Source organism: Siphateles boraxobius, unplaced genomic scaffold (assembly GCF_051911475.1).
Source record: "Siphateles boraxobius isolate OS27281-9 unplaced genomic scaffold, OSU_SipBor_1 16, whole genome shotgun sequence".
In the NCBI taxonomy this organism is placed as follows: Eukaryota; Metazoa; Chordata; class Actinopteri; order Cypriniformes; family Leuciscidae; genus Siphateles; species Siphateles boraxobius.
In genome coordinates this window covers 5,601,834-5,625,262 of record NW_027508766.1, presented here as the reverse complement: position 1 = coordinate 5,625,262, position 23,429 = coordinate 5,601,834, and the positions used below count along the sequence as shown (strand labels likewise).

Below are 23,429 nucleotides of genomic sequence, written 5' to 3'. Positions count from 1 at the left end.
CTCTCTCTCCCTCTCTCCCACTTCACTTCCTGTCTGCTTACTGTCCTATCATAATAAATGCAAAAATAAATATTTTTGTTTTTATTTGCAACATTATTTGTGCCAGTGTTTCTGTCAGCCTGGTCTGTTTGCTTGATGGAACAGTGCAATGTTGAAAAAGATCTGCAAAATTACAAAGTACAAAATCCACCTTAAAGGCAGTTATTTTCTATATCAGATCATTTTTTGGAACTCCCTGAAACACCTCAATTGTAGTCTTGGGTTTTCTTCCAGGAACGTCACAATATCCCTCATTTAAGTAATACCTACCCAAGGCATTTGCAGAAAAAGGTGCAAGGCCTGCTTGAGTTGCATTAGTAGTGTGTTGAAACTCGCAGTAATAGTAAGAGGTGTGACATTTCCAAAAAATCAATGACACATGTACAATTTTAGAGTATCAATTATTATTAAGCACTTAGTTTAAACGAATATAAATAAATAAAGGTAATGTAAACAAGCTTTAGAATCAATAGATAACGCTTTAAAAATGACTATGTGAGGTTAAATGTGCAATTCTCTCTATGTCAGGGATAGTCAATGTGTGTTTACCTTTGTTTTTGGATTTGTCTTCTGTGTTTTTCATTTGACCCAGGTATCCTCAGTAGTTAATCCCATTCACCTGTGCCTTGTCAATCACCTTGTTAATTATCTAATTTGATCCCTTTTTTGCTTTGTATATAAGCCTTCAGTTTGAGTCTTGTCTTTGTCCTGTATCAATGTTCATGTTTCCTGTGTTAGAGTGTGCTGTCCTGTTTCCCTATACAGGTCCTTCTCAAAAGATTAGCATATTGTGATAAAGTTCATTATTTTCCATAATGTAATGATAAAAATTAAACTTTCATATATTTTAGATTCATTGCTCTGTAGCCCAGGTCAGGCGCTTCTGCCGCTGTTTCTGGTTCAAGGGGGCTTGACCTGCGGAATGCGGCACCTGTAGCACATTTCCTTTATTTTCCATTTCTTTCTGTGTCTTACCCTCTTGCTTGAGGGTGTCAATGATGGCCTTCTGGACAGCAGTCAGGTCGGCAGTCTTACCCATGATTGCGGTTTTGAGTAATGAAACAGGCTGGGAGTTTTTAAAAGCCTCAGGAATCTTTTGCAGGTGTTTAGAGTTAATTAGTTGATTCAGATGATTAGATTAATAGCTCGTTTAGAGACCCTTTTCATGATATGCTAATTTTTGGAGATAGGAATTTTGGGTTTTCATGAGCTGTATGCCAAAATCATCAGTATTAAAACCATAAAAGACCAGAAATATTTCAGTTGGTGTGCAATGAATCTAAAATATATGAAAGTTTAATTTTTATCATTACATTATGGAAAATAATGAACTTTATCACAATATGCTATTTTTTTGAGAAGGACCTGTATGTTCCTCTTATGCTTTTAGATGAAACATTGTTGGAATCGATCCCTTCTTCGTCGTGTGCTTCTCTTCAGCCACTTAACCGTGACACTCTATACCTTTATCAACTCTTTAAACTAACTTTTACTTGCACTGATATAGCAAGATTTTTTTTCTTTTAGTTGTCCTTTCGCAGACAGTTCTTGCAGTGTAAATTCTTAATATTTTTCAATCTCGTAATATTCTGCAGAAAAATATTGCGCTGCTTCTCTCTCGAGAAGTGAATCGAACTTTCGCTATCCCACGGCATGTGATTGGCTGTTCGCTACTGGTGTCACACCTAAACTCAGGATCTAAGCCTGAGTTGACAAAGAAAGTTGATGATCAGCGTCATGGTACCAACAAAGCCTTATTGGATTGGCTTGGTTTTGTCAACTCAAAACTAATCCTGTAACCCTGAGTTTGTTCATCTCCCATCATGGTACCAGCCCTTGGAATACAGCAATACACACAAAGTTTTGGAAACATTTTAAAAGATTTTTTTTTTGATTGAAACAACTTAAAAAGAATTACACCTATTATGTTCTTTCACAGATATAGTCCTCTTAACATTACTGTTATCGTTTGAGAAGATAATGGCACGGCACAGCTTTCAGTCAAAATCAGTGGCTCACGGGGGAGAGGAGCAGTGGCACGGGATCATTTACCTTGGAAATAGATTAAATAAACCTTTCATCTCTTTTCACGGCTCTATCCTGAAGGACGTCTCCCTCGCCTCTCAGATTAAATGCATTCTGTCTCCTTTTCTATCATTTGCACAGATGAATGTCAAGAAGCCTTTGAGAAGAGCCATTATTTGTCTGTTTTAATGTTGCAGTATATTTATTCAGCTGTCAGGCAGAGAGTCAAATTGCGAACCCGTTTTCACGGATGTGCTGATAATCAGAGTGCATATTTTAAAAACCTATAGCACAAATAACATAAAAGCACAAGTGAATCTGCGTCTGGCCTCGGTGTTCGTAACTGAAAAAGAGCCACTTAATGAGATTTATTGCAGACCTTGCCACGGTTGTAGTGGGTGAGGTGTCAGAATTAGTCATTGCCCTACAAGGTTAATTAGGTGATCATGTCTTTAAATAGCAAGATCACATTGCTCTTCATCATAGCTCCTTTCTCCCTCTCTCACCCATCTCCTTCTCTCCTCCATTCTTCTTCCTTCCCGTGGCCAATGCCAGAGCTCGGGGAGCCGCCACTCAGAGAACCTGTCAGCCACTTTAAGAATGCTTGGCGCCCCAATGCAGGGCAAATGGGTAAGTTAGTGCGAAAGTGAAGTTGTCACTCAGCGACAGCAGAGGTGCAGTGTGGGACTGTCACTCAGCGACAGCAGAGGTGCAGTGTGGGACGGAGGAGCTAACGGCTCCTGTGCTACTCTGAATCCAGACCATCTGTGGCCCCAGCTGGAGCTCCGGCAATGGTCTGGCACTTGTTCCGTGCCATATTTACAGATCTAAACACAAATGGCTACTGCCTGATTGTTTCACGATTCATTAGTCAGACAAGCTCCAGTCTCTCGCCAGCCCAGCTGTTACAGAGTGAACCTTTGTCACTTAATAGGGCTGATTATAACTTTCCATCAAAAGTATTGATCTCTGGCCCCAGACCTCAATGATACAGTAGCTCACAGGAATTGTCAAAAGGTAAAAAAAAAAAACAGGTGACACTATACATATATATATATATATATATATATATATATATATATATATATATATATATATATATATATATATATATACACTGTATATATATATATATATATATATATATATATATATATATATATATATATATATATATATATATTATCAACTTACCTAAATGCCTGTGGCTTATGATGCTCCTCCACCTAAAATAGCGAAGGGAGCAAGAAAGCATATCTTCAGGTCAAGCGTTTTACTCCACAGGGGCCTATTGATTTCACATTAAGGAACAATAATGGCCCACAGTAAAATAACTCACTGATCTGGGACTCCAGACATGAGTTTGTATTGGCTTTCTGCCATTCTTGATCCTGCTCAACACTATGTGTTTAGATCTCTGTGTCAAAAAGGAGCAGGAAGCATATGGTGGTTTAAATGCCCATCTGCAGGACTGATCAAATCTTCATTTATTACCCCTTTGCTTTGTTAACACATGATTGATCAGAGCTGAGGAAATCAGGCGACACACTTCAGTGGAAGGAAAGTCGTGTTTAACATTATGGGAGTAAATGAGAGGAAGAGAATACTTCAAAGAATCTCCTCCTCTCTCTCATATTATAGACAACAGCAAGAATGCCTTTACGCTGCCTGAAGACAGGCTTGCACGCTAGACTACGCATTTCATGCCTCAGAACCTTAAATAAGATATTTAATTAACATGTTATCAGCTAATTAGTTCATATTGATTAATGCACTATTAATTTTCTCCAGACTCAAATGAGTCTTTAATGACGACTGGACATCAAAGTACCGGTTGTATAATTAGTGACACAAGGCTTTTTCAGTCATTCGAAATGTTGGACATAAAATAGCATTAAAAATTCAATTATATTTTTACACACAAGGGAAAAGAAAGCAAAAAATGTATTAATATAGGCTAAAGCTATTTAAAAGAAGAAAATAAATCACCACCAATAAAAATTTTTTTAAAAACTGTCCTGTCATTTTGGTCGTATCTGAAAAGCACAATTAGTTTTCAATCTGTCTTCATTCAGTAATCATTAAATAACTTATTTGTCTGCATATAACTTCACAGTGGGCTATCAGTCATCAGGTGCTGTTTGATCTTCAGGGACTGATGCATGACAAAGTTAATCCAGTTCTGAACACCACCATTGCACTTGAACTTGGCTCTTGTCCCCATGTAACCCCAGAGACACTGGACTGAATGGACGCTCTCTCTGTGCATATACACAGCTGCAGGAACCAAAAATACAGAAGTCCAAAATGACCACTCTGACCTATTTTTTATCTTAGATTTAGTGCTGAAATCAAAAATGCATTGAAGACTTTCTGCATCTGTCACTTTTTTCTTGCACTTTTACTTGCACTGTCAAGCTTGAAGGGGCATCGGTACAGGATGGCTTACAATCTTATCATTTCATCTTCTTCAATCTTACGTAAGTGCCATGTCTCAAATGGTCCAAAGTGCATTCTACAGGGACCCTTCTGCCTCCAGTGCATCTGTCATGATGGTGACAGTTCCGGCCCCTCACACTGTTCTAAGTGATGTCTTCAGTATGGCTGCTTAGGAAATAATTGATGGGGTGCTTGGGATTTTTTAAGGCGAGGAGCCGTTAAGCATCCACTGAAGGAGCAGTTCTAATGTGACGCGTGATTCACTCTGTAGTGAGTCATAAAGGCCGTGACAGAATAACAGAGATCTCTCGCTAATCAGCCACTGATGCATTCCCTCAAATTTAGCCTAAAAAAGGAATGACGTTGTGATACACACAATAATGTACACCATACACACAATAATGGGTTTGTTCCCCGTCCACAAGAGGAGAATAATAAAGATAATTATGAATATGCTCAGTTAGACCTATTTAAATTGACTGATACACTTTTTGGTCTCAGGTTAGATGTGAACTCCCAACAATACCAAGCTCATTCAAAAATAACTTCTGGATATCTTTAGAATTGTTTTTACAGAACAGAGGCATACTTTGATGTAAGAACCAAGACATGCAATTAGCACAAATAAATATGATTGACTAAAAAAATAATAACACAAATGAACGGATGAACAAATGAACGAATGGGGCCAAAATAGGCAAATAAAAGAACATTTTGCTCTATCACACCAATCAGCCCCCACAGCACCCGCATCACTACATCCTGGCCCAGTGAAAACATGTTCCAGTGCAGAGGTGTAGCATACTGGCACTGAATCTCATTGCCTTCCATTGGTGTTATTGTCCATCAGGCCGAATGAAAAGGAGGAAAGGCTGCAGTACCTTCCCAGCAGATGGACACCAAATATGTGCATGATTTATCTGCCCAGTGATTAACTGTGAGAAACAACACCCCACCACATGGGTGAGATATATTCATGAAAATGCATTTATTAAAAAAAAAAGAAAAAAAGCAGAAGATGAAAAAAGAGAGAGAGAACGATTATTGTGTTTGAAGCCGAACTCAACAGATGAGTCAATAAAACAGCTTAAATTGACAAGCGCTTGTTATATGGACAGCATTAACGCTAGCAGATGGAGCTACAACAACTCTGCATCATGCTGATGGACTGTGGAAAGAAGAGTGGGAGTCCCTGAAATGTGTTGTATTGCATTTGAAATATCACAAATGCATCTCTTAATTAAATCTGTCAACTCAGAAAGTTTTTCATTAATTATTTCTTATTCTACTACTTGAGTTATTTTTAAGTTTTATTTATGCAATCAGTTCAAATAATGAGTGGGACAGAAAGAAACATTTCACCACCTGAGGCGTTTTTAAGCCATTGACAGGTTGTAACAGGGATTTGGCTACTGCTGAAACACAGATAAATATCCACCATTATTTCCACCAGTGTGTCTGGCTTTTGGACATGAGATGCTTTGGTCTTTGGCAAAGTATTGGGGAACATCAGCTCAAAATGCTAATTAATTATTCACTAACACTATCCAATTAGAAATGAGAGGATTAGTTTTGTTTTGGCTGTTGTTATTTGGAGAGGTTTTGCAGGGTCCAAATTAATGAGATGGAAACCAAAATGTTAGCAAATAATTGATTCTTATTGATAATTGTCAATTGATCATTTATTGATTCTCCCTAATTATTCTTTTATTTTTTAAATGTTCCTCTCTCAAAAGTTTTGTGGAATTGCACACACAGACTGGCCACTAGTCAGGTGACTATAATGGAAAATTGAGAGGCCGCCCAACATAAACAAACAAAACATTTAATTTTTTTTTAGTTAGTGCTTTATTTGAAAGTTATTTTCAAAATATGTATTAATTAGAATTTAACTTTGTTAAGATTTAATCATTAACTTTTCATAAACTTGGGAACCCCATGTAGTTCCTTCACAAACCCTAGTTAGGGAAACCCTGACGCAATGTAATGTTTTATGCACTTCATAATTTGTATTATTATAATATTTATTATATATATATATATATATATATATATATATATATATATATATATATATTCATTAATTTTTTTCACATTTGCATGTTGCAACCTTATGACAAAGCACAAACCAGATTTGTGATAATTTGTGCAAAATATTTCATCTCCTTATATTCTCAGATATTACTCAGATATTCACTAACCTTTCTTATACTGGACAACAGGAAACCAATTTATTTCTCCCCTGCCTCCAGCACCATCGTGCTCCTCTCTAAATATCCATTGGATATTGGCTGCCAAAATGAGGGCAAGAGAGGAAGCATTATACCTAATGGTGCTTCCCTCAGAGTTGCTGAGTGTGAGACCTGGCGTGAAACAGAGATATATGACCAGCGTGTCTGTGTTACTGAGATGATGCATGAACTCAACTGTGAAGATGGACCACTGCATGAAGGTCAGTGCTCAGCCCCGGAGGTCCTGCAGTACTGCAGACATGCCACCCTCCTACCCGGTCCAAAAGTCATTTGGAAGGAGACACCTGCTATTAGCAATCATATTTCAGGCACGCGGTGAGAATATGAATATTTCATATCTTAGAGTTGGTGTCAATTATTCAGATAACCCCCACTTGCAGGCTAAATTAATTATGTTGATAGAACGAGAATAGATTTTTGGAGGTTAATATGATAATGTTTATATTGAGTATGGCGTGATGGATACAAGTCATTACTATTAATTGAATTAATGACAGAACAGAGACATGTGGGTCATTTTGTCTTTGTATGTTATAATGTAGTACCCTACTATGCTGTATGCCAGTATTGTTTTACACAGCTTCTCACCAAATAAATAAATAGGTAGTAATTTGAGCTAAGAATTTTTTTATTATTATTTTTCCTATTATTTTAAAGCTTCCACCATAAGAAAAATCTGAAGTATAAAAAAACACTTAAATACTTAACTTCTGAATTAAATCAAAATGGGCCCTATTTACTTTGTATACGCACATTACTAGTCTTGTGATGCACAATTAATCTGGGTTACACTTTATTTTAAGGTGACGCAGTTACATTGTACTTACTCTATAAGTACTGAGTAAAATTAATATTAATGGTTACAGTTAGGGTGGTTTAGTGTTGGTTAATTGTAATTATGCATAATTTACTGTTATTACTTTAGGCCTACATGTAGGAAAGTGTAACTATATCTCCTTAAAATGAAGTGTGAACATTAATCTGTAATTAATTCACATAACAATTAAGCCACACAAAAAAATGTGTTTGTCTTCATAGTCTTCAGTCAAAATCTGAAAATTTTCTTCCGCTCTGGAATGCCGTTCCTTCTCTGGTGTCGTCAGTTTGGCGGCTTTGAAAGAATATCTTTAACCATTCTAACTGCCAGTCTGCAGTGAGTTAAAGATGGCGATGAGGCAAAAGTAATTTAGTGTATTCCAGACTTTAGATCAATGTTTTTTAGCTCCAGCACTGGACCCATCTACCAGAATGTTTTAGATGTCTCACAAATTAAAACACCTGATTCAAATTATCAGCTTCTTAGAGTGTAAAATTAGGAAACATTCTGGAAGTGGACCCTAAGGGCTGGAGTGGAGAAAGAATATCTAAAGCATTGACAGGCACAATGGACCATATTCACAGAACAGTAATTTTGACATTTTTCTCTCGTCTGCTGATCTCTCTACATAGTTGCCCCATTCTTGCAAAGTTGTGGAAACGCAATAGTGCTATTCACAAACTCTGTTTGCTATAATCTCCATTGTTTTATAGAAGTTTACCCTACTATAGTTTACTTTCGCGTTCCAAACACGGAAATGTGAAAAAGGTCCCTTAGGAAACATCTGAGTTCAGAATGCCATGATTGAAAATCCAGTATTCCAGTGAGACCTGTAAAAAAAAAAAAAAAGAATAACTGCAGTTTATTTTGAGAACAGTGGTGCATTCCTGCTGAATATAATGCTAAATTTAGGTCCTCTCTGCGAGAATTTGATCAATGACCTTGCTCAGCTCTTAATGCTGTGATAGTTCAAAGTTACTAATGTTTAACCTGCTGGGTGGGAGTTTCTGTCTCAGAAAAGCTTAATTAGCTAATTAAAGCTCTTCTTCATTAAACAAAATGAGAAAGGAACAGAAATAGAGTGGTTGGTGTTTCACAGATGTCCGTTGGCATTATTAACTGTCAGTAATCCCACATGTAGATGCTTAACAAGGAATTTTCTGGGGCGTAGGAGCATCCGTCCCTTTATAAAAGCTTATACTTTAAGGGTCTGTGTAATGCATGGATTTTTGTACAACCCCTAAGCCAACATGTCAGATTTTTAAAATCCTATTCACAAGCCAGATCCTGCGTATGATTTTCCTCTCTGTCTCATCACAGCGCTATGCGGCACAGCCTCCTCTGACTCATATTAGCTCATCATACTTAATCTTGAGTAAAATTTCCTAGTCTGTGCTAAATGACTTGCAGCCTTCATAGAGAAGAGATATTTATTTTTCTCATGGCTAATGACCTGTCTCTTGGACCCACCCTCTGATGGTTATTTACTAGGGCCCAGATGCTTGGGCTCAAAATGAGTGGTTATGTCAGCAGGGGCCATCCGTCATGGCTTCTTCCTGATTGAATCTGAGAGATCCCATTGACATTGACTCTGTGACTTTTAAGGCCATTACCTACCGCCACTGCAAAATGATCGCCTCATCATCACTTGTGAGCTGACAGCTGATTAGCAACAAATTACCATCAGGACGGCGCTCTGACATCCAGGGTGGAACAAAGCAGTCGAGAAACAGTCTGAAGTAATAGGCCGCGTTTGGGTTGCAGCGGTAGGTGTTGTATACGTCATGAATCTTATGATAATGTTGTTTGTTTACAGAAAGAGCAATGCTGCTGTTGTTAAAGTGTATTTGGTGTGTATACTGGCGAGAGACACAATTTACAAATAGTATAAAAAGAAGACTTGTCAGTGTTCTGTCTCACACTGTTTGAAGGTTCATCAGAGTCAGGGGACTATTTCAATAAATCATTATCCATCCAATATGTTCAGGACTTTGTTGAAATACATAAAAATTCCACATGTAGTAAAGACAGCCTCACTTCTGCATTCATATGCTTATGTGTGCATTTATGCTTGAGTGTATTAGCTTGGTCTTTTCTTAACAGCTGTCACAGATTTCCACTAGGAGCCGCATGATCTCTGATGAGTGGAGATAGTCCATTTAGTGGCTGGGATTCATTTTTAATGCCTCTGTTGATCTGAAACTCTTTTAATTGTGCAAAGCTCCCATTGCACCTAAAGTGGAGAAGTGCCTTTCCCTTTTCATCTTACTTTCAGAATCTGAGCTGAAGTGATTGAAGTTCCTTGATGGTGATTTTCGGTCCTATTTGAAGCCCACGAAGACACTTCCCTGTTACAGTGTGCTTGCATACCCACCAACCAACTGCTTTATCTGTAAAAGCAAAATCCCTTGACTTGAGCTCCCTGTTATCAAAAACTGGTATATAGCTTAAATAAAGACAAATAGGGACTCTATGTTGCCTCTGAACTATGTATGAACTTCTGAAATTCTGAAAAAAGAAGTTTCTGAAACTTCTGAAATTCTTTCTCACCGCCATGATTTATCCTTTATTAGGTCTTGTTCATGTAGAAAAAAAGTTTATCTGATGTTTAGATTTCTTCTGAAATTATGTTTTATTAACAAAGTTCGAGAGGAGCACGCATGGAGTATGCATGCATTGAAAAAAATATATATACATCGAATGTGATGTAAGTCAGAGTGAATAAAAATGTAAATCAGATTATATTCACCGTTTATATATTTTATATCGGCCTTTTCAATTATTAACATTATTTTCTGCAAAGAATTTGAATCCTGCCTTCATGAAAAATGGCGAAACATCCATTGCTAAAGTCTCACTCTTGATGAACCACATGAGTTTTCATCTTTACCAAGACAGACAACCAGCGTGGACAAGCAACTACAGTACATGTAACAGAAAAAAATCAGGTCTGGCTAAAAAAAATCACTCTATCAATAAGTCTAAAAAATTCAGAGTACAAGATTTGCATCTCAGATCATTTCCTGTTCACTGTGGCTCCTCAAGCACTGCTATGCATCTGCTGCCTGTTCAATAATTGTTGGCCCTTCATGGATGGGCTTAGAGAGGCTTAGGGACGAGGGTCTGTCTCAGGGCCCCTTGACACCAGTCAGTAGTTGGAAATGTGATGGAGTTCCCCATAGCGTACAATACACTACTAGCATGTCTGACACTCCATCAGGGCAATGCTTGCCTTAGTAAAGCTGACAATGTGGCCGCCCTGGGACTAGCCGTGCACATGCTAAATTTCCATTTGTCTCTCTCAGTGGAGATCCTGGGCTGTATTTCAAAACGTAGCATCGCTGTCATATCGAGATGCTACCAACAACACGAGGCCCCTCATAAAACATCACATCCGAAGAAGCGCCGCAGATACGGCCGAGGAGGCCTTGTCAATCCAAACGGCCTTCTTGTAAGTGACTTCTCTGTCAGAGACTGGACAGCCACCATAAACACATTTCAGGGCTAAATGATAGGTTGCCCTGTTGAAAACACAACATGGACCACGATACAAACTGCACATAGGGTAATAGAGCTGTAAATGCGGTCCTACATTATGTTGATTTCAAGTTGTCCTCGTGGCCAAAAGCCATTACTAAACATTTCAAATGTATCTAAAGATATGCGGGGCGTGAGCCCATGTTGTAAGGTAAAACTATGCAAAACGAAGACATATTTGATTGTCTGATTTTTTTCATGCACTGTAAAATATTATTTGATCAATAAGCATGGCAATATTTTTTAACTCATTAAATTATGTTTATTTTCAACTTTTTAATAAGCCATACAATGTTCAACTCATTTGTTTAAGTCAGTTTAATATAATTTAAGTTGAAATGACTTATACAGCCTTGTTGGTTGTCCTTAAAGATTGAAGGCAGATAGTTTTTTTTAACAGTGTCATTTATAATAAACACTACAATTTTATTAAAAAAACAAAACTAAGATGTGATGTGTGTGTATTTTATGTGACTATTTATATTTCACATCTAACCATCCATTGGTCCATTAATCCATTTATTGGCACCAACCAATCATGTATAGCCTATATACTGATTAATAACGCAAATGTTCTATATTTAAAAATTGTTTAGACAGTTTGATTCATAGATATAAATATAGATATATTTAGATATATCTACATATAGATTTATACACAATACAACTATATATAACAACCCTAACAAACATTATGAATTTTGATGTCTTATATTATGATAAAATCCTTATTAGATTTCTATTGCATTTTATTTTAATCCATGATGCCATAGTGTTCCTAGATATTATCTCAATCATTGTGCATATAGCCATTGTGTTTTGGAAATGAAGGTCCCAATTTGAATGCCTGGGACAAAATCCCTCTCATTTCAACCCCCAACAGAGAGAGAGAGAGAGAGAGAGAGAGGGAGAGAGAGAGAGAGAGAGAGAGTCTGTATGCGCTATGTCCACATTGACGTGTCAAGTGTTAGATTAACTGCCCTCTCAAGCTCCTTTTATTCCCCTGTTCCAAGGCAACGCTCATTTACATAAACAGATAATCCCTGATAAAAAATTCCATTAGACAAAGGTGAAATGGATCAATTTTGTCTGCCAAGATAAATCTTACATTTTACACCGACAGGGTCATTACCCAGGCCACATTTCAGAAATAATGTATTTAAAAATCAGCCGATAGCAGCCATTTCCAGGTTTCCAATTACCTTTAAGAAAAGCTTATTCTGTGGACAATAAAGCACATTACGGCACAATATGATACAGTCCATAAAGATCACACTGTTTGATGAGAGGTGAGAGAAAGCTCAGCATATTTAGGGGGAATGTCACAACCCCGCGTTCCCACAGACGGCTCTCTGCATGTGCCAGGCAAATGTTCTATTACCCCAGTCCAAATAGATTAACAGTCCTGTTAAAAAATAAACAGTATTTTTCCTCCGTTTTCTTCCGCCTACACCCCTCTGTCCTTCTCAGCTGATGAAAGGTGGTAGATTGACAGGGGGTTGCAAGGTGATGCCACCAGCGCTGGAGAGAGGAGAGAATGAAAATCTCATTAGTCTCTCCTTCCACCCCAATTCCCAGAACCCCCTAACTGACCTTGAGACACCCCCACCTACCCAGCCATCCCTCCCCTCCCCGGTTGAGGTGAATCCCTCGCATCGCCTTGGGTCTTCTCGGAGCTCGGAGCGCTGCTGCCGCCGAGGTCAGACGCTGGCGCTGCTGAATTAGTGCCAATCCCACGAACAAGCCTGGGCGTGAGGTAGTCCTGTGGCGGGAGGAGAAACAGGGCCGTGGAGGGCAGACGGCCCTCCCTCCCAACCTCCCTCCACCGTACTGTCTCTTGCTCTCCCCTCCATATCACGGAAAAGCAGCAGGTCCTAGACAGTCTACCTCAATCACGGCCGTCCACGTGCAAGGATGCATCAACAACATCAGCGTAATTCGGTCGCTCAAGAGAAGGCTGTAATTTTCATTGGCATCTGTGCTAGATGGAGTTATCGTCCACAAATGAAAAAAAATCATCATTTATGCCCCGTGATGGGAGAAATCCATTACTGTGGGTTTGCCAGCTAATGCTAATCTCTGCAATGAAAATGACCCCTAGAATAAAAACAATAATTCAGTCGAATAGTGTTGGAGGCCAGAGTGACAAAACACATTTCACATTTCTGTGATAAGGGCCAAAGCTCTCAAATAAGAAATGTATTTCTATCCATTCAGTATTAATTGCCTGAAAATGTGTTTGACAATTGAGTCTCATTGCATTGAGCTTGTCTGAGCTAGTTCTTACTCACATTTGTTTTATTACAAACTAATACATTTAGTTTCAGATTCCCCAAAGTGTTTGATAATGTTTCCACAGGACTGCGATTGTATGAAATATTCTATTCAAAAGTGAAGGAAAGATTTTAGGTTATTTAAATAGCATAGATGAGCGGTGACGGTAAATAAATGAGTTACCACAGTACCATCTAGTGGATATTCTTAGATCTACAGATCCACAGTTATCACTAGACTTCAGGTCGGCACACGAGAACCGTCATGTCTTCTGAGACACTTTTTTTTAAATCACTGTTTTAGCAGAATTGTGTTATTTAATTTTATAAAATTGTATGAAATAATTCAATTTAAAGTGATTTAAAATATTAAATGATCAATGTCAGCAATTCATTCAGAGTTGTAGGCTATGCTGTTTGCTTTTAACATAGGCTAATAACTGCTTAAATGTAGTCTGCGTTCTCCGTGAATTTATTTTACAATTACAAAATATATAGTAGCCTACATTGAATGCAGAGTATGAATGTTTGTAAAAACTTGCGTAGCAGAAAATAGATACAGGGTGACATCTAGAGGAGGAAATATGATTTCACTCAGTAGCCTATAGCCTCTTTGCAAATTCTAGCATTTACGGTAAAATACCCATTTTAATAATTTAAAAATGTACATTAAGCAAAGAAGTTCAGCATTTGTCGAGCTTTTAAAAAAATAAAAATAAAAAAAACGATTGAACGATTGAAAAACATATTGTTCTATAATGTGATGGGTTTTTTCAGTATCATATCATGGTCCATCTCAAAATACATTTCTAATAAAATAAATAAATACATTTAAAAAGAAAAAACACTAAACTGAACTTTATTGCTGAACCAATTTCCCCAGCTGGTCTTTAAATCCCTGAATATTCTATTTATTTTACGTCATCAAAGAAAAAAAGGGCTTAGTAATGGCAATATGTGATAATAATAATTTTTATAACGAAGTGCGTATTTGGCATTGTTAGAGGGGTTAAAAAACTAATAATAAATACCCAGTGCTTAGCATGTCTGCTTGAGTCCCACAGGCTTAAGATTTCCCCCATAAATGAGGATTTAGAGTTTTTTATGCTGACAGAAAAAGTGACACACAGCAAATTAATCTCGTTCCATCAAATGCTAAATGCAGAAGAACAATTGTATTGTCTGACCTAATCTCTTGCTTATTTTGGAAATTGTTTTCCCTTTCTTTTGGCCTCTGGGGAATTATAGTCTTGGGGCCAGATGTACATCTTATTGAAGAGATAATTGTAAGTGAAAAAAGGATGCCTTTATATTAAAGCTCAATTCCTCCCAATATTGTTATGCAGATGGCACTTTCACTAAGCTAAAATCTCTGATCATTGCCTCATTTGAACTTCTGTGAAGCAGGAAAAAAATGATGAACCCAATAAAAGACTGTTAGTACATATATAGTTCAAATGTATTTCATGTGGTAACATGCCAATTAACTGGTTTTGATGAAGTCAGAATTATTATTTCATATGACTGAGTACATTGGGTTATAGGCTATACATATTGCAATAGCTATAAATTAGGCATAATTGCATGCAACTAACCCTAAACCAACCCCTATTCCTAACACTTACCCTATAGTAAGTAAAGTTAATTATTATTACTCAGTATTTAAATGTAGGCTGTAATTACATTGTAACAAGGACATATTAATGTGTAACCCAATTGATGCTTAACCGCAAATATTCACTTACAATGCAAGTCAGTGCACTAGCTAATAGTATTAGTCATTTACCTGCATTGAAATTAAGATTTATGTTCATGTGAAATCTAGTAGATCTTGACAAGGGCCTCTTTTTGGTTTTATTTAATAAAATTATGACTATTTCTCTTCCACTATTCACACACATGCAAGTGAATGGAAGGTGCAATCTGAGGATAGGTAAAAAGGGATTACAAAAGTTGAATTAGTCTGGTTATTCCTTTGAGGAAAAGCATGCCAAGTGACATTTGAAACTGCATGTGGTCTTGTTTTTGCTCAAAAACACAAAACTGCCTGTGCCATTTTGCATCAAGGCCGGTGCAGTGGCTTGCTTGACTTCCCACTGTTCAGGAACCGGCGGCAAAGGCCTCGTCAGATTGCTCCAGAGCTCTCTCAAAGTGTCAGCTCCCCAAAATAGTCTTGTGACCAGACTACAGACACCAAACAAACAAAGGCACTCTGATCGTGTAAGTATCAGTCTGAGTGCTCCCGAAGCCTCCCTCCGTTCCCCGTATCGTGTTAATCAGTCTCCAGGGAGCGGGATCGGACACGACACACATCCTATTGGAGCAAAGTGTGGTGTCTCCCGCCTGCGAGCTGGACTTCGGTGCAGGTTGCGGTGGAAACGTTGATGTGCACCCTCTGTGTGGACGGCAAGGACAGAGGCACGGCGGCAGCAGATGTCTCGTGGCGGAGATTATAAATAAAAGCGATCAGAGCAGGGGAGCACTGACGGGCCTTAGCGAGGCCGCTGTCACGGTGGCAATGTCTTTTACTCGCTGGATAGTTTCTCAGGAAGACACTTGGCCAACCTCTTCTATCAAGGACTGTGTCCTTGTTATTGGACTTGATGCTTGCTCTTGGTTGGGGGCAATATCATGGGCACCAGGGGAGAACCGTGTGTGGCGGCTGGCTTGCTACAAGAAACAGGAGGTTGAGAGGGCGAATCGTAATGGGAAAATGATTGAATGCAGTGAGGATTAAAACAAATTAAATTAAGACAAGACCAAGTTGTAGTTATGAGATGAAGTTATGAGTTTCACAGACAGGGCTTAGTTTAAGCCATGATTAGACCTTAGTTCAAATCAAGTAGCTTTAATAAACGTGCCTTAGAAAAAAAACATTATTGGTGTGCATCTTGAGACAAAACAAAACAAAACAAAACAAAACAAAACAAAATCTACAAATATGTCAGTGCAAGTTGCTTTTAGTTAAAACAACTCAAACATGCATTTTAGTCTGGGACATTTTTTAAGGGCTTAAGCCTTGTCTGTGAAACCCGGGTTAAAAATTGACATTCTGACTTAAAAATTAGCAGAAAAGTGTGGGGGGGAGAGAATCATAATTATGACATAAAAAGGCCATGACAAAACTAAGCAGAAATTATGCTCTGTTGCTGACAGGGTGGATTTGCTGCAGTCAGGCAAATTGTCTTGGCAGTGCTGTTGACAGCCTGTTTAAGAGTGAAGTGCTGAAAGGTGAATTAGGAGTGCTAATGAAGAACACACTCCCACTTGAGGAGGTAATTATCTTGGGTGTAATAGCTGAGGGAAGATTTAGTGTGAGTTTAGCCCCAGAGGAGTATCATACAAGATTACACCTGAGATGTTTATGAAAAGAGAAAGTCTTCCTCAAAACGTGTTGACAGCAGTCTGCCACCTACAGGTCTCAATTCAGTCGACGAAATATGAATGCTATTGTGGCTGGTATTTTCAGTGGATAAACACTTCCAATAAACATTCAGCAGGAAGGAATCATTTCGGAAGATACAAGAATTCAATTAATAGAGAATTGATCAACAGAGAACAAAGAATAGTGTGACAAAGCTTTCTTAGATTCATTGTAAGGTCAAATATGATTTTTTTTAAATATATAAATTATTATAAATTGTTATTATATTGAATGTGAGATAATTGATTAAAAAAATAATCATTGGACAGAAGACGAATTTATGCCTGAGGTTACATGTGAGATGAAATCTCTTTATTAGCCTGTTAGCAGCTAAGAGCAGTAACAGACAGTAACTTCCTGCTGCTCTCACCGGGCTAACGAACATGGGATATTAATGTTACCCATGAGCCTTATAGACACAAACGCGGATTCTTCGATGCAGATATTTATCTGATCAATGGTAAGTTTAGCGAACACTTTAATTCGTTTCTGAAATAAACCCACTATACAGTATATGTGATTAGCATTTAGCCTTATACCCATTTAGACAGTAGGCTACTGTGAATTTGATTGCTAATTTAGTGATAAAGGTAATTGTGGCTAGTTAAGGTATTTATTTTATTAAAATTAATAGTTTGATAGCTCAGCAGGTTTATAAGTTTTTGTATATTTAAGTATTTTGCCATAAGCGTTGGCTATAACTTGTTGGACATTGACAGTGACAGTGACGTCTGTTTCTTCTGCTCAATTTGCTTCGTTTCATGATATTTCACAACAGTTTTCGTTTTAAATAAGGTGTGCAATTTGTATTATATACATACAGCCCTGATGATTTGTTTGTCAAACAGTGTAGCCATGAGCAGTACTCGCACAGGACAAAACCCCACAATTTTTCCATGCTATTGTCTTTTTAAATATTTACTTTTAAATGAATCAGAAATAAATCACTACAATGTTCTTTCTTTACACAAATGTTCCAGTACATCACATTTTATTTTGCGAGTGTCATGCAGTGTTATTTTAGTATTTATATACTTTTATATTTTATGTATTTAGAAAATATTTTGAATTGTTCAATTTTTATATTTTGAGTTTTTAGTGCTACATTGTTTACATTTTACTTTTGTTTCGTGCTTTTGTCGTTTATTTATTTATTTTCTTTTATAGCTTCAATTTCAGTTTTATTTTTCTGTTAATTTTAGTACTTCAGCTTTATAGCTTCAATTTCAGTTTTATTTTTCTGTTAATTTTAGTACTTCAGCTTATTTTATTTCAGTTAGTTGCCAAGGCAGCATTTCAAAGTTAATTTTATCTCATTTTTATATATTTTTGGCTTTATTTCAATGAATTAAAATCGTTTTTAATAATCTTAGTTAACAATAACAATACTGATATTATGGCATTATATTATCATTCACTGCCCCTAAAACCATCTGCCCTCAGATCATAGCTCAATACTTCATGAAATAAATAATGAAACGCTACTAGAGGAGGGCAATTGAAACTATATTTTATACAATTCCACAACACATCTGTCCACTTTTTGTCAACATTATCAGATATTTATGGAAACATCTGCCATTCAATTTTGTGTGTCTGTAGGACTGTGAGAGTGAGACTGGGTGACATTATCATCATGCCGTCAGCGAAGGTGCTGAAGAATGCCCAGTACATTGAATTGGGCAGTTACCAGTACTGGCCTGTTCTGGTGCCCAGAGGAATCCGCCTGTACACTTACGAGCAGGTGCCGGGATTCCTACGGGAAAATCCTTATATCACTGATGGCTACAGAGCCTATCTGACCTCTAGACTGTGCATTAAAAGGTATGTGCGTGTCTTATTTGTAACCACTGTGTATTTATGCATAGTGTAATTTTTCAATAGCAATATTTTTGTGTAATTTTAATTATGTATGCATTGCTCAACCTCTTGAGAGAATAGCATGACCTTGGCTATTGGAAGAAATGGTCATACAGACGTCAGTGATCTCTATGTTTTGTAGCCTTTTTATTTTGTCCAATGAGACGGTAAACATCTGGAGTCATCTGTTGGGGTTCTTCCTGTTCTTCACACTGGGAGTTTATGACTTGTTGGTGGTGTTGCCGATGTTAGGAGCTTCCAGAGAAGACTATGTCATCTACTCCATAGGTCTCTTCTGCTTCCAGGTATGTCCATGCTGCTTGCGTCATGCCATCACAATATCATGTTTAGGTCATTTCAAAGGAGAAAACAACCCAAGCAGTTCAGAGGTGAATTTAATAGTCTCTGTATAAACTTGAATAGTTAAAACAGCATTTAGCAGTGGAAAAAGTGTTTCTGTTTTTTGGCATGACAAACAAATTATCTCTAACCATGCTTGCTTGTTTGGATCAGCTCCATCCTTTTCAATAAAAACTGATCTTAGATCAGCACTCTCAATCAAAAGTCTTCATATGATCCTTGGACTGTTGAAGGCCTTTGATAGCAGCCAGGGTTTCCACATTCACTGTTGCCAGGAGTTAGAGTTAAAACTTATGATTTTATCACCTAAACTCAGTCCCGCCTAATTCTTGATCCGTTACCGGCTGCTCTCGTGCCATCGTAATAGACAGAAATGGCAGCTTCTATCCATGGCAGCTATTCTCTAAAGCATCAGGATTAGGCAAAGTGCCTTTACACCAACCTTGCATAGTCTCTCATGAAGACATAATTATAGCGTCTTTGTTTGGCTGTATAGTTTCATCGTGTGAGTTTGAGCTTTTGTATTGTGAAAACTGCATATATCAATCTGCATATGGCCTACAAGATCATCTGTATCTGAACACTTCACATCTTCTGCTTAGGTGTGCATGCTGTGTTCTGTGGGCTTTCACCTGTTCTGCTGCCACCGATCTGAAAAAAACAGCCGCCGATGGATGGCACTTGACTACGCCGGGATCTCCATCGGAATCATAGGCTGTTACATTCCAGGAGTGTTCTATGCATTCTACTGCAATAACGTACGTGCAGCTCCAGTCAAATGCTATCTGATCATTCACATAATTGCCCTCTGGTAAACAATATAGGTTACCTGTGTGCAGGTACCATCAGTTGAAAGTCCAAAGTATAGGAACGCGGAAAATTAAGTATACCCGGGCCTTAAGAAATCCTTTATACCTACCTCAGTCAGAACACTAAATAAGTGATTGTAATAGAATATTTTAGGATCTATTTTTGCGTTGTCTATTAATGCTGTAGGCTTGCAATTCAGTTGCCAGCTTAGTGCTTACTGATGAAAAAGTCATTGTGTTCTAGCCGTTGTGTATGGTCATTGGTCAGTGTGTATGTTAGTGCCATTAGTCAAGACAAATTTCCCTTTGGGCCAAATAAAGTGTACTGAAGGGAACTAAACCATTCTGGCTTGGGGAGGTGAAAGTGGCACTGGAGGTAGGCTTCTAACTTCATAAATGAAGTAATAAGTGTTTATTGGTGGAGTCGGATCCAAGTAGGACACATAGGGTTCCATAAGAATGGCATGGAGAGTCTCTACACTGTGCGATCGACGGTCATGGCCAATGTGGACAAGGGTAGATTAATTAGGTGGCTTGAGGTGCATCGTCCCACTGTGGTCTCTAGCAGATGGTTGGCCTGCTTTTTTTGTGGGCATATGTTACCTGTGCAACAGATACAGAGCAAGAGTTCACCTATTCCTGGGGAAAACAGTCTGGTGTGTGTGTGTGCATTGTGAATACTACATGGAGAGACTGTTTATATGCGTTTAGTAAAGACCATTATTTTATTGGAGTACAAATTAACATTTTTTCCTTTAGCAGATGCTTTTATACAAAATGAGAAGAGTCACTCACCCGAAAAGGACCCTTGTCATTATTTACTCACCCCCATGCCGTTCTAAACATATTACTTTCTCTTTTCTTCAAAAGAAGATATTTTAAAGAAGATTGGAATTCAAACAACATCAGACCCCACTCCTTTAAAAACGAGGAATAGTATGAAAGATTTAATAGGAAAGTTGGAAGTGCACACACCGAGAGCTGTCGCATGTTGACTTTTCCCGTGAGATTACTCTAACACTGTGATGGAGTATCTTTGATTATGTTGTATGATAGTTTATTCCTCCCTTCCTGTTAGTTTGCACAATGGACCCCCTGTGGAGCGGCTTTGTACTGCCTGTATAAAAACGACGAGGTGCCGCTTGGCGTGGAATCTTCTTTGTTTCAAGATTTTGGTGCAGTTTTCTGAAAACTTGGATTTTGGATATCCTGAGCAAGCCGATTGCTCTCGTCCCCTCTACTCCCACTTGCTGTTTGCCGAGCACCAGCGCTTTTGGCCACGCTGCTCCACATGGTTCTCCCCACATATTGGAAGTGCTGGCTTATTGTGCCCCAGAATGCGGCAGAAATCTGCTCCAGCCCAAAGCAGATGGCCGTGTTCGTGGACCCACTCCGTCACTCCTGTTCCCCACCATATGACATTCACACGTGGGTGAGCCATCTCCACTCTCCCCCTGCCAAGTGTTTAGCTTTGCTTTTTGGATGACTACTCAATCAGCCAAGCGCCCCAAGAGAAAGAAAGACCGATTTCTCCATTGCTTTTTTTGCACTGTTTTTTTCCCCCTACAGAACAAGTGTATTTTTGTGTGTGTGTGTTGTGCACATTAAGATGACTTTCGTGTGTTTTTGGTTCATGTTGTTTTGTCTGGTTTGTATATCTATTTACAGTACTGGCGGCAGGTGTACCTGGTAACCGTTCTGGCCATGATGCTGGCAGTGTTCTTTGCCCAGATACACCCTCATTACTTGACCAAGAAGTGGCAGAAGCTTCGCTCTGTTATATTCTGTGCTGTAGCGGGATACGGCCTAATCCCTACCTTTCATTGGATCTGGCTCAGTGGGGGTTTCAGCTCAGACATAGTCCAGGTAAGAGTCCTCACAACATATGCCATAATGTATGTTGAAAATAATGTAGACTATACAAATGTTAATATTATTATTAAATGTATAGAACATTTCCCCTATTTTTTAAACTTGTGGACTTTTACCCATTTTTTTACACATATATATATATATATATATATATATATATATATACACACACACCTACCAAAATTGTTTCAATTTTTTTAGGAATTTATTCCCAGAGTGCTGATAATGTATGTACTTGCTGTAGCTGCTATCATCTTCTACATGTCCAAAGTTCCAGAACGTTATTTTCCAGGTACTGTAGAATTTCATATTTCTAATTTTTTCAGCTTTCATGCGAGCAGGGCTGCGTCTCACTTGTCAAATGTGATTCTGTGCAAAAGAAAGAAGTTGTTCAGAGTGATGGACTAAACCAAAGACCACACCTGCCTTAATTAAACGAGAACCAAGCTCAGACAAGTTAATTAATGGTTTGATGCTCTTTTTGTAATCTCTAGGTCAGCTGAACTACTTGGGCTCCAGCCATCAGGTCTGGCACATACTGGTGTTGCTCATGTTCTACTGGTGGCATCAGTCTGCACTTTTCATAACCAGCTACCGTCACTCTCACCCTTGCCCAGACTACCATCTTCATTCCTAGAAGAATGTGGGATCGGAGGAACGCCACTGAAGACGGCTGTATTTTAAATGATCTTTAAGCTTGAACACACTCAGTGTTTATTATATGAGTGCGTGGTGTATGGATTTTTATTTTTCATTGTGAGCTATTTTGACACTTTTCATACATTTTGGTTATGTGCCTAGATGTGTCAGTCTAAATAGAAATAAATAGGCACTTGATAAGGTAAGCAGTGTTAGGCTTTTAAAAGCACTTTGAAAAATCAAGGTGAAGCACCATTTTACAGCACCTGCATTCGTGGGCTTCTACATCTACAAATGTACTTCTTGAGTTCCGTGGGGCGAATCATTCAGTATTATGTCTGCTCAATAGTATTTGTTGTTTACTGTTTGTATTTGAACCTAAAATTCAACGATTCACAAGCTTAATAGTTCTGAATTTTGATTTGTGTTTGAGTTTGTGTGAATTTTTAAAATAAATGTATACAACATAAGTCTAAATGAGACTTTGTTATATAGTCTTGTTTACAACATTGAATAAACCAAAGTGATTTGTTCCATATTGAAATAAGCAAAGATCTTAAAATGGTGAAAATTATATTTTGCAGGTCGCCGCACAGCATTGCCATGTTGTAAATGCATGCATCAGGATTATCTGTATCGTTGTAGGCTGTTAACTTTTTAGTTTATCATTACTAATTTAAAAATTCTCTCATGCAATTAATGCATTTAACAATACTCTGTATATTGCATTTAAGTGGTTTGCAATCTCAGTTGATCAAGTCAGGACTGTAATTAAAATAGTCACATGTTTCAGTACATTTTCTTCCTTAAAACGGTGAACTGTAAACCCATGCAATTGTATTTGTTTTTTAACCATAGAACAACGTGTCTTTAGTGCTTAATGGTAGGGTGAGCTGGTGTTTTTCATGATGCAGCACAATGTAACACTTTTAACTTCTTTTTTTTTACCACATTGGTAATATGTTGGGATATGTATTTCTACAGTACAGCTGAATAAACTTTCACTTTGTTTTTTTCAACTGAAGTTGTAATGACAATTATTTTAACGACATTGTCTGAGTGAGAAAAAAACAACAAAAACAT

The 23,429-nt window shown here is 37.9% G+C and overlaps 1 protein-coding gene across 1 annotated transcript; it reads left to right on the top strand.

Annotated features, from left to right (window-relative positions):
- Window positions 1–17,157: 17,157 nt before the first annotated feature.
- paqr3a (progestin and adipoQ receptor family member IIIa) lies at window positions 17,158–23,365 on the top strand. Its single transcript, XM_077231354.1, has 7 exons — window positions 17,158–17,266; window positions 18,409–18,630; window positions 18,809–18,971; window positions 19,629–19,784; window positions 21,504–21,701; window positions 21,909–21,999; window positions 22,202–23,365. The coding sequence occupies exons 2-7, from the start codon at window positions 18,443–18,445 to the stop codon at window positions 22,342–22,344; spliced, it is 939 nt and encodes a 312-aa protein (XP_077087469.1). The 5' UTR covers window positions 17,158–17,266; window positions 18,409–18,442; the 3' UTR covers window positions 22,345–23,365.
- The last annotated feature ends 64 nt before the right edge of the window (window positions 23,366–23,429 follow it).